The sequence below is a fragment of the Vipera ursinii genome (assembly GCF_947247035.1).
Source record: "Vipera ursinii genome assembly, chromosome: 5".
Taxonomy (NCBI): Eukaryota; Metazoa; Chordata; class Lepidosauria; order Squamata; family Viperidae; genus Vipera; species Vipera ursinii.
In genome coordinates, this window is record NC_139518.1 from 71,579,528 (window position 1) to 71,591,667 (window position 12,140).

The following is a 12,140-nucleotide window of genomic DNA, read 5'->3' on the forward strand; positions in this document are numbered from 1 at the left end:
GCAACAAACGTACAAGGGAAAAACCATTCTCAAAAACAGCAGGATTTATGACTGGTGCATTCCAGAAAGTAATATTCCTTTTGTTGGGAAAGTTTCTTCAAATGAAAATGTGTGAATATAGATGTGAAAATATATATTAAAAAAAGTAAAAACCTCAACTATTTAAACATTTTATTAAATATGTTAACATTATATTAAACACTGACTTCTTTTTTCTATAGCAAAAAGGTATACAGTTATATTTACAGCCACTTGGAACCAACAGGGTTTGTCTTTATTAGTTTGAATCTTTGCTACAGTCACTGACCAGGATTCTACAGTAACCAAATAAATAGTTGCTACAGTAAAATAAATAGTTGCTAGTTACTCGTCCCAGCTTCTGCCAACCTAGCAGTTCGAAAGCACGTAAAAATGCAAGTAGAAAAATAGGGACCACTACGGTGGGAAGGTAACAGCATTCCGTGCGCCTTTGGCATCTAGTCATGCTGGCCACATGACCACGGAGACGTCCTCAGACAAGCTCTGGCTCTTCGGCTTTGAAATGGAGATGAGCACCAGCCCCTAGAGTCAGAAACGACTAGCACGCATATGCGGGGGAACCTTTACCTTTACCTTTATTCTAAATAAAATAAGGCAAGTTTTAATTATAAGTAGAGGTAAGATGAGGAGATCTGGGCTTGCCTAGTTTTAGAAATAGTACAACATCATTAAGCACATAGAAGGAAATGAAATCACATTGATATTATAAGAGTAACTGTACATAAGGTGTCAGAATTATCTGAGTATTTTGCCAGATAGGAAGTTATAAAGTAGGTGTATAGTGTAACAGGCATGTGAGTTGTAAATCTGATAAAATCTTCCCCACAAGAGCACAATCTTAGCTGTGTTTTTATGGGAGGGGGTGGAGAGAGTTGTATTTGCCCTTGTGCATTCAATCTGAATAAGGAGCACAAAACTGAAGACAACCATGTTTATTAAATTCTTTCATGCCTGCTTTACAAGAAAGAGAGACCCTAAATCAGGGGTCGGCAACCTTAAACACTCAAAGAGCCACTTGGACTCGTTTCCCACAGAAAAGAAAACACTGGGAGCCGCAAAACCCTTTTGACGTCTAAAATGAAGACAACACTGCATATATTGTTTTTTACCTTTATGCTATGTATATAAAAAAAACTATAGTGTGTTGCATTTATAAAATCAATGAACTGCTACAAAGGAAACAAATTTTTATGCAGGAGAAAAGGGGGGGGGGAAACCTCTTTCTCCTTCATCCCAACAGGTGAAAACAATTTTAGTAGCTTATCTACCATCTTTAAATACAGCATAATTATCCCTATACCTCATCTCTTAATTAAAAAAAAATCAAAATATTGCATTAAACATTCTTTACTAAAAGTCCAGTAAGGACAACCACATATATTCATGGTTTGTGCTTAAATTGTAAGCCGCCCTGAGTCTTCGGAGAAGGGCGGGATATAAATGGGATTAAAATAAATAAAATAAATAAATATGCTCTCTCTCTCTCTCTCTCTCTCCCTCCCTCTCTCTCTCTCAGTCCCTCTCCCTCTTTTCTGCCCTTGGTCTGTCAGTCCTCTTCCCCCACTCAGTGTGTGTGTGTGTGTGTGTGTGTGTGTGTGTGTGTGTGTGTGAGAGAGAGAGAGAGAGAGAGAGAGAGAGAGAGAGAGAAAGAGAGAAGGGAAGCGCAAGTGCCTCTCTCTTTCTCTCTCTCTCTCTCTTTCTCTCTCTCTCGTTGTGCTTCCAAATATCCAGCACATTGTTTAAGAGTAGTAAGTACTCAGTTGTATCTCAACATAGGAATGTCCCTCTCTTGACAACCCAAAATGTAATTTTTGAAGGGATGTCCCTTTTCATGTAGGCTGAGATAGAAAGTTTGGCCCAGAGACACCCAGCAAGCTTTCATGCATAAGGAGGGATTAGAACTCAGTCTCCTGGTGATTGGCCCAGAGTCACCCAGTTGGCTTTCATGCCTAAAGAAGGACTAGAATTCACAATCTTCCGGTTTCTAGGCCAGCACTTTAATCACTAGACCAAACTGGCTCTCCACTATAGAAACACTTAGCATTCTGAATTTTGAGGCAGTCACAGAAAAGATAGATATAGGATAACTTACCTTAGGTCCACTATAAGTTCATCAATCAGCTTCAGCCATATCTCTGCCAATTGATTTTCTGCCCATTTTGCTTGTATTCCTGATTTTAGAGCCGTTAGGTTCGCTTGCTAGGAATGGAAAGAATTGAATAGCTAATGCCAGCTTCATTTTTATAATTGACCAATATGATTTTGGAAAGCCCTATCACAGTTATTCAAGTTTATTTCAAAGATTGTGCACATCTCTATGTAGGACTGAAGTCAGCAACCTTTAAAGCCCTCAGTGGTTTTCCCCTTGCCTGAAATCTTACAAGATTTCTATGATTTTTACTTGATGAAAACTCTGAAATATCACAAAATCTCAGGTAGAATTTTGGCATTCTCATGTATAGTTTAGAAATGTTGTGAAATTGTAATAATTTTCATTTAACTTGAATGTAACTGGGGATAGCATAGTTACTTTAGAGGTAATAGACAGTCCAAAACATAAAGATGCTGCATTACCAGCCTATTCTTAGAAACTGGATACACTGTAAATCTAATGTTGGAAATTCATAATACATGCATTAACATTAAACAGTTAATAATACCTTATTAAAATAGTTCAAACTACTTACCAACTTTTCTACCATGGTAAGAATCAAGTTTAAAGGATCCAGCCTGTGACTTATATCCTCCCAGTAAGAAGTCAATGTTACTACTGGCTTTGTGTTCGCCCATGGTAAATAATAATAGTAGTTTCCTAAGATGAAACATTGATAGATTAATAATCATTTATCTTTCATGAGGTTTATATTCCACCTTTCCTCAAGAGCTCAAAGTAATATACATACACAGCATTTCCTTCTCCAGTTTTTCCCCACAACAACCCCACAATGTAGGTTGGGCTGAGAGAGAAGGACTGGCCCCTGAGCTAAAAGTTGAAATCCACACATCTTAAAAGTTGTAGGATTTAAGAAACACTAGCCTAGCTAGAGCATTTAGACTTCCTGGTGTTTTCTCATTGTAAATTTGACCTTCAAGCTTTTTTCCAAGGTCAGCTAAGGCCATCTCAATGCTGTAACTAATACTGTAGCTTAAAAAAAAAGAGCCTTGGTGGAGCAGTGGGCTAATGCCTCCTTAAGTAACACCAGCTGCCTGCAATTAGTGCAGGTTCGCATCCCACCAGGCTCAAGGTTGACTCAGCCTTCCATCCTTCCGAGGTAGGTCAAATGAGGACCCAGATTGTTGGGGGCAATTAAGCTGACTTTGTAATAATGCCACTTGGGGGTGTGTGAAAGCCTTAACAAGCAGGCATATACATAGAATGAAGGCTACTGCTAAGCTTGTAAGCCGCCCTGAGTCTTCGGAGAAGGGCGGGATATAAATGGAATTAAAAATAAAAATAGGAAGCAAACCACGGAGTATCAAATGGAAATGAGAGGGAGGGAGATATTTCATACAATTTAGGGGTGTAGTCAAAAAGTCAAGTTGGTAGCCACAAAGTGTGCCATCAAAATGTTGCCTGCTTTTTAAGTGCATCTTACCGCCATGGCTTTTTTGACCACAGCCCTGATTTACATAACAAAATGTAAAAATATTTCCTCTTTAGATAGGTTACCATGACAGGATCTGCCACTGCAGTACGCACCATCAAATATGACACGGCTGTATTGTGTGGTTGATGCCAATGGTTTACAGGTGTTGTCAAATTTATTGCCATAATTGCCAATGCTAACTTCAAACTGGATGGGCTCTCCAATATCTTGCAACATGCTGGCAGAATGAAACACCGCACAGAGGCTGTATTTTCTTCTGCGCTGGTATTTCTGGAGGATCAACAAACATGTTGGTTTACTTGTATTACTGACTGAATCTTACCCTAAGGTTTTAATGGATTAATTACTAAAAGAGAGAGAAAAAATGTCATAAGATACATTCCATCAACATGGAGAATAGTGAGATTTAAAAACATCCCTTTTTATGACCCTCTTGTCCAGGGGTATCAAACTGCCGGCCCGCGGGGCGGATGTGTCATGCTGAAACCGCGCCCACCCCATTGCCAGCAATGGAAAAAAAATCATGATACATTGTGACGTTGCGAGTTTGACGCCCCTGCTCTAGTCCCTATTCGGAGTAAATTCAGGGCGGCTGAATGGAGCTAAGGGTTTACTAGCCAGATACCTTTCATGATGCCTGTGTGGAGTTTGCAGCACATACTTTGTCTTTGCACCCTAAGAGAGAAACATTTGCTGTGCTACTTAGGATTGAGGGTTCACCCCTTTTTTCATGCAATGCTGCTGCCATTTTGGTTTCCTGCAGATGAAAACTGCAGTTCTATAAGGGTGTGTATGTGTACACACACACACACACACACAGAGAGAGAGAGAGAGAGAGAGAGAGAGAGAGAGAGAGAGAGAGAGAGAGAGAGAAACCTGGGACAGAATACTTCATTAGGCATCTGACTGCAATAAATTGTAAGTATATTCTTAGCACTTCACTGTGTTCTATATTATCTGTCTGTCTGTCTGTCTGTCTGTCTGTCTCTCTCTCTCTCTCTCTCTCTCTCTCGCTATCTATTCTGACTGCTATACCCCAATGGTCAAAATAATAACAAGTTAAATTATAATTCACTGGCAATTTTAGCAGCTATTAGGAGGTATATCTGATGCTTTTCCAGGAATATATATAGTACTAATTCTTCAATTCATTCACCTTTGTAACACAATAAGTTTAGTTGTTAATCTGATGGGATGGTTTGTAGCCCTGCTAACATCATGGCATGCCTTGTTTTCTTTGCAAAAACAAGAAACAACAACCAGGTTGTTTTCTTGGCAAAGCTTGGTTTTGTTGTTTGAGCCATGAGGAGGGCACTTATTGTTGGAGAAGATTGATAGGGTAAGATCTCTGTGCCATCTGTCTTGGTGGTTCTGGTTTAAAAATATGTGTAGTTTTAAATTTTGAATTGCTGTTCTATTTATCACTTTATGTTCTGAAGCCACATATATGGGCAGCATATACAGATTTTTTTAAAGACTGTCCAAACTAGCTTATAAAAGGATTTTCTGATGGTGTCTAAGCACCAGTCTGTTCCAAAGAAAGATCAGCTAGATCAGGGGTGTCAAACTCAATTTCATTGAGGGCCACATCAGCATTGTGGTTGCCCTCGGGGGGCTGGGTGGGTGTGGCCAGGGAAGGCGTGGCTGGAGTTCGTATGGCCTACTGGGTGGGCATGGCCAGCTCTACATCATTGGCATCAAGGGTGCCTATGGGGGCCTGGGCAGGACTGGGACAGATCTGGGGGTCTCTGGCAGAAGGAGGGTCTCTGGGCCAGGGCCAAGGCAGCGGGGGCCGTTCCCACACTGTTTCCAGGATGGCTTCGGGGGCCACATGAAACCACTTTGCGGGCCGGATCCGGCCCCCGGGCCTTGTGTTTGACATGTCTGAGCTAGATAATGCTTCTTGCTATGATAGTTGTTTACTGAGAAACAAAATACCACTTACCTCTACAATTAATACATCATCACTGGGTATAGTTTCAATTTTATTAGTGTGTGGTTTGCTATCAAGGACTGTAGAAAGTTCAACCAGGATTCTGCCTCTGTAAGAGACACCTTCTCCCTGCAACCCAAGCAGTTTACTTCAATGTATCGTTGGACTAATATTCTACATTACAAATACAGCACCATATTCTTCAACTGACATTGAATCCCATGGATTGGAATAACAGGAGCTCTTTGGTTTATAAATACATTGATAATGTGGAGTTCCAGCTTTGCTACTGAAACCCAGAAAAGAGATTTCAGCATGTATCATAAGATGGGAGGTGTTTTCGAGCCTGAAAAGGTTTAAAAGAGTCTTGAATTTTGGTTTATTTATTTAAAAATGACTCTCTTATCCTGGTTTTGTTAACAGCCATGGATTGTAACTATCCAGACAGGACGTCACATGGGCAGGGGTCACGGTGAACAAGTCAATATAAATAAAATAAAATAAAATAATAAAAGGGCAAATGCTTCAAGTGTGCATAGGGATGCAGAATATAACCTCCTATGCTAGAGAGACAGAGTCACATATATGCACACACAACCTTGTTGCTTTGACAAGTTTCCGTGGCCCTATTTATACGAGCCAGAGGGAGGCACACAAGAGGCCTCCCACTACTTTCCACACACAGAAGCTCAGGAGATAGTTATTCTGTCATTCTGCACCCAGAAGCACACTGCTCTTCAAGGGCAGCCCCACATAGAGCTCTATGTGGGGCTGCCCTTGAAGAGTATTTGCAAGTTTCCACTGGCACAGAATGCAGCTGCATGGCAAGTAAATGGTATCAGTTACTTGGCACATGCAACCCCACTACTTTATGATTAATTGTCCTCACAGTCAGGAAATTTCTCCTTCGTTCTAGGTTGCTTCTCTCCTTGATTAATTTCCATCTATTGCTTCTTGTCTTGCCTTCTCTTCCCAGAGTCCCAAACCTCTTTTTTATATTGTGGTAACAAAAACCGGATGTAGTATCCCAAGTGTGGTTCAAGTGCAATTCAAGGTCCTGGTTGTTACTCTTAAAGCCTTTCATGACTTGAGGCTGAGGAATCATCTTTTCACAGTTGTTTCTAGCTGTCCAATCTGGTCAGGCAAGATGGTCATGCTCCAGGTCCCACTGGCCAGGAGATACAGGATGTCCCCAACCCTGCTGGCCTTTCATAAGCCTCTAAAGACTGATTATGTGCTGCTGCCATAACATGTAAAGGGTTCCATCTGTCGTTTGTGTTAACAACCATAAATTGTAACATTCTCCTTGGCTGCCAGCTGCATATATTTTAATTTTTGCATTATGATGGAAATCTTGTTAATAATTTATCTTAGGATTGTTCATCGTTCAGTCACTTGGCTGAGATGGGAGTAAGTAAATAAATAAGCACTGTAAATAAATAAGCACTGTACAGCAAGACACTGGAAAATAATAATGCAAATATTCCATTAGACTAGAAGCTTTCTGGTATATCCAGTGCATGAATTTCCAGTTCAAACACTGAACTCTTAAAACTGAAATCTTTGAAAAAACATGCAGCGAACACAGGAGACATAATTAATCAAATTGTATCCTACAATGAAGCAAGAAACTATAAATTAGTTATTTTCTGCAAACAAATCCAATTGTCTTTTATCAAGAGATGCATTTTTTTATGCTGCCTAGAATTGCAACGTATTCTTCGTTCACACACAGCACTCATTTTTAAATGTGAAAAAATTGGCAAGTTCATAATACATAGGGTGTCAGAATCCATTTATATCACATTCATAAATGTATGTTTAAAACATTATCCCCCCCCCCTTCCTGGATTCTGCCATCTCCCGAGGAAGGAGGAGCGAATGTGGATTCAGCCTGCCTTAGGTTATTTCAAAGACCAAGGGAAACCTTTTGAACTGGGGGAACAAAGGGGAGGGTTAGGGAAGGAGGCATCTCGCCTGTGTCTCCATTTGAATCTGTAAAGGAAGAAGGCAATAACCGTAAAAGATCCGAAGTTCCCTTTTTCCCATGAAAGGGATGACACGAAGTAAATGATGGGGGGCTGACCAAATGGGGTTGAGGAAAGGGGGGTTGAACCGGGAACTCTTTATAAAGTTTCAATCTGTAAAACAATACCAGGTCCTGTCTTGTATTTCCACAACCAAACATGTCCAAGTAAAAATTCCTTTTGGACTAGAGCTGACTCCAAGAGTTTTTGTTTTCCTAAGACGTGGATTGGGATGGGTCCTGACATAGGGTTTCCTTTTCATATTAAATGTTCTGGAAAAATGTCAACACATTTAACTTTCATAACAGCTGAAATAAAATAATTTCAGTACTTAAAAATAAAATTTCTGCATCATTTTGGAAAACAAACTCAGACTTTTTTTTTTACAAAAAGGAACATAGTTTCAAAAACATTTGGGTGGAAATAAAAGTGCAGAGAGTTTATATTTTCTCTAGAAATATGCAAGAACCAACCTTTCCGTAATTTAGCTCATCATATGGGTCTGGAAATCCAGTATATTCTCTTGGACTCCCATAAAGGTTCAGGTAACAAGGCCCAAATGTTGGTAAGAAGCCCACTTCGGTTTCTCCAGTATTCGCTGATAAGCAAACATCATGATTAAGACACATTAAGGCTCACAGCATGATAAGTGAATCTAGTTAATAGCAAGGTAAAATGTTAAATATTAATGATTAGTAACATGAGAACATTTTTCTCTACTTACAGGGAGAAAGTTTAAACCTTAATGACTAAAGGTAAAGGTAAAGGTTCCCCCGCACGTGCGTGCTAGTCGTTTCCGACTCTAGGGGCCGGTGCTCATCTCCGTTTCAAAGCCGAAGAGCCAGCGCTTGTCCGAGGACGTCTCCGTGGTCATGTGGCCGGCATGACTAGACGCCAAAGGCGCACGGAATGCTGTTACCTTCCCACCGGAGTGGTCCCTATTTTTCTACTTGCATTTTTACCTGCTTTCAAACTGCTAGGTTGGCAGAAGCTGGGACGAGTAACAGGCGCTCACTCTGTTACGCGGCACTCGGGATTCAACCCGCCAAACTGCTGACCTTCAGATCGACAAGCTCAGCATCCTAACCCACTGAGCTACCGCATCCCTTTTAATAACTACTTCCATCTATATATAGTCACTCCCATCTACCAATTCCAGCTGTTCAAGCCAATTCCAGGGTATGCCTGAGGTTGGGAAGTGGCAATCCTTAGACCAAATCTGGCCACACAAGGAAGCCTATTGCAAAATATTAATGACTGACCAAACTTATGTCATAAACATGACTGATTAGCTACTTATGAACAAGGACTTCTTTATTCATAGACTCGCCACAGACAAAACCCAAACCTCTTAAGATCATAGAGCTGGAAAACCTATTTAGCCCAGCACTCACTGATACATGTCTGAGCAATCTCAGTAGCTGGGTGGGTGAACTGCTTTTCCTAGCAATTACTTTATTTTTGCATTCATTTTCCTCCGAGATACATTGCAATGTATTTTTCTGCAAAACCACACCATACAATGGCCAGACTGTCCAATGTTATACTGGGTGACCTTTGATGGTTAATTCTTCACGCGTTTGTACTTTCACTAAGCCAAGAGAAGCACTGAGATTTAAAGTACCAACCAGCCACAGCTCCTTTAGCAGTGTAGATATGCCAGATCGCTGAAATAATAATTGCACTAAAATTCTGATATACAGTCATGCAAAAGCCAAAAGCATTTTTTTTTCAATTAGGCCAAGCTGATTAATGTTATTTACGCAAAGGTCAATGCATCGCTGCAGCTATTAATGCAACTTTAAGCAATAATCTGGTTAATTCTTTTGATTTAAAAGAAATATTACTTTGGATCAAACAAAGCAAATCATATTACATTCCAAGGTATGATTATGAACCTTCATATGATGAAGCCCCAGCTCCCGAAGGTGAAAGCTCTGTATTTTATAAAAAGACAAGAGACTGCTTAGCAAATAAAACAATATATTCAGTAAAGATATTCAATCTCGCAGTAAACATATCAAACATTTTAAATCTTAATAAGTTGGGAGTGTCAACGCTCATAAGAACTTAACAAGAGCTACACCAATTACTTACACTATCATTAGGGAGATAATCATACAACTGTACATTATATTATCATTGTACAACTACAATAAATAAGACAGTGAGGAGCACATCAAAATAATCCTATCTACTCTTTTTAAATGTAAAGTGTCTCTAGCAAGGATCTCCACAGAGGACCAAAAAAAGTCATGATGGCAGCTGGGATTGCCCATTACAAAACACTGTGGCTTCAATTGTCTAGTTGCTGCTGCCATCTTGACTCAGTTGGCCCCTCCTGCCCATAGATGCTCTTGGTCCCTAGATAATAATAATCTGTTTTTGGTAGGATATACATAAACCATATGCATAGTGACAAGCTCATCATATGTTCCTGAAATGATCCCTATCAATCAGGAGAGAAAATTATTTGCAGGTCTTTATAAAATATGGAGCTAGTGTGCTATCTAAAGGGAGATGTTTAATTAGTGAGAATTTTAGGAGAATTTGAGTTTTTCACATTTTTTCTACTAATTACAGACAACTAAAATGATCTTGGATGCAATGATGTGAGCAAGCACTATTACTTAGGAAGACCTGAATGAGATTTGTAGAAAATCAGTCCACAGAATGCTATTTTAAGGAACTTCCATCTGTTCCACCAATACATACAACAAAACTACTATTTCCTACTATGTGAGGTTTGTTGTTGTTGTTGCTACTATTGTTTTATTTTAAAAGACTTAACCATTAACTTAAACAAGAGACAAAATATGAACAAGACTGAACCACCATCACCACCTCTGATCTCAGTGGCTAATACAAATCACAGATATTATTGATAAGAAACATTCAATCAAACTATATAGAATTTAAAACAGATTTCAGATTATTTCCATAAGTTGGAACAGATTTCATATGACTATATGGAAGAACTGGTGTAATTAATCGTGACAAATAAAATACTTAAACAGTATGCCTTTTCCTCAAGAATAAAAATTTCATATTAAAAGTAAAAGAATCCTGCTAAACAGAAATTAAAATAAGCTAAGAAACAATGTTGTCTGTCTGTCTGTCTATCATCCATCTATCTATCTATCTATCTATCTATCTATCTATCTATCTATCTATCTATCTATCTATCTATCTATCTATCTACAATCTCAGGTCCTCTATCAGAGACCTGGGAGTTTGACAGTTTGGTGCAATATGTTAGCTGTTTCTAGCACTGCAATCTTCTGGACACAGAGCTCTGTGTCCTGGGATCTGTTGGTTCCTGGGATCTGTTGGTGATATTCTCCCAGCTTAGGAGTCATAGCCCCAAGTGTTCCTATTACCACTGGGACCACTTTGGTTTTTTACATTCCACATCCTCTCTAGTGCCTCCCTCACATCCTTGTAATTCTCCAGCTTCTCATACTCCCCTCTTCCTGATGTTGCTGTCACCTGGCACCATTACATCGACCACCACCACTGTCTTCTGCTCCTTGTCTGCTACCATAATGTCTGACTGGTCAGTATCTACCTGTCTATCTGGATCAGTATCTACCTGTCTATCTGGATCTGGAAGTCCCACAGACTATTAGCCATTACTCTCCACAATCTTCTGTGGAATCGCCCATCTGGATTTGGGCGGCTCTAGTCCATACATTGTACAGATGTTCCTGTTCACAATGCCAGCTACTTGGTTGTGCCATTCAGCGTAAGCTGCTCCAGCCTACATCTTGCAGCCTGCCACTAAGTATTGGACTGTCTCTGAAGACTCTCTGCATTGTCTGCACCTTGGGCCCTGTCTAGTGTGATAGACCTCTGCTTCTATGGGTCTAGTGCTTAGTGCTTGTACTTGTGCTGCTATGATCAATGCCTCTGGCTCAGCCTTTTCTACCCATTGGTAGGGTTTCACATTGTCAGCTACCTCAACTTTGTATATATGAATGTATACAAATATCTCTCTACCTGAACAGCTCTCTCAATAGTTCTATGTCTATATTGATAATACAATATTTATATTGTATGTATGTATGTGTGTGTGTGTGTGCACACGCAAATGTTTTTGCATGTTTGAATTTGAATAAGGCCAACCATCCCTTGAGTTTTCAAATCAGGTTCCTATATAATGGAGAAAGCTTGCATGATAGCTCCAAAAAAACAACATTCAAAATAATTTATTGTTCGATGTGTTTTAGAAGTATATCTTGCTTCTTTCTGTGTGACAAGGTATATTGCTAATAACTATTTAGAATATACAAAATAACAATTCAGAAACTAAAATCAACACGCATCAGTCACAGTGCTAAATTTAGCAAAGCAAGAACATTAAATATCATTCTGAAAAGATAAGGGCATCAGTAGTATTTTATTTAAAGAAAGAATTCCATCATGTGCATCATAATAATTAGCATGATTACTCCAGTTTAGACTTGTTAATATTAAATCTGGATAAACCAGAGCAAACATCACCAAGTCTTTGATTGTCCTGCACCATACCTA

The 12,140-nt window shown here is 39.5% G+C and overlaps 1 protein-coding gene across 6 annotated transcripts in view; it reads right to left on the reverse strand.

Annotated features, from left to right (window-relative positions):
- MYOF (myoferlin) overlaps nt 1-12,140 on the reverse strand; it is a 113,177-nt gene that overhangs the window by 45,576 nt on the left and 55,461 nt on the right. For 5 of the 6 annotated variants that reach the window (XR_014492698.1, XM_083364120.1, XM_083364118.1 and 2 more), the window contains 6 exons: nt 9,506-9,544; nt 8,081-8,205; nt 5,593-5,709; nt 3,740-3,917; nt 2,727-2,851; nt 2,132-2,238 (listed from right to left, as the gene is read on the reverse strand). Coding sequence is in view for 5 of the 6 variants with exons in the window: in XM_083364120.1 (XP_083220246.1) it covers nt 2,132-2,238; nt 2,727-2,851; nt 3,740-3,917; nt 5,593-5,709; nt 8,081-8,205; nt 9,506-9,544 (691 nt within the window). In the remaining variant the exon portion in view is untranslated. The remainder of the gene's footprint in view (nt 1-2,131; nt 2,239-2,726; nt 2,852-3,739; nt 3,918-5,592; nt 5,710-8,080; nt 8,206-9,505; nt 9,545-12,140) is intronic. The other variant, XM_083364119.1, reaches the window with a different exon arrangement.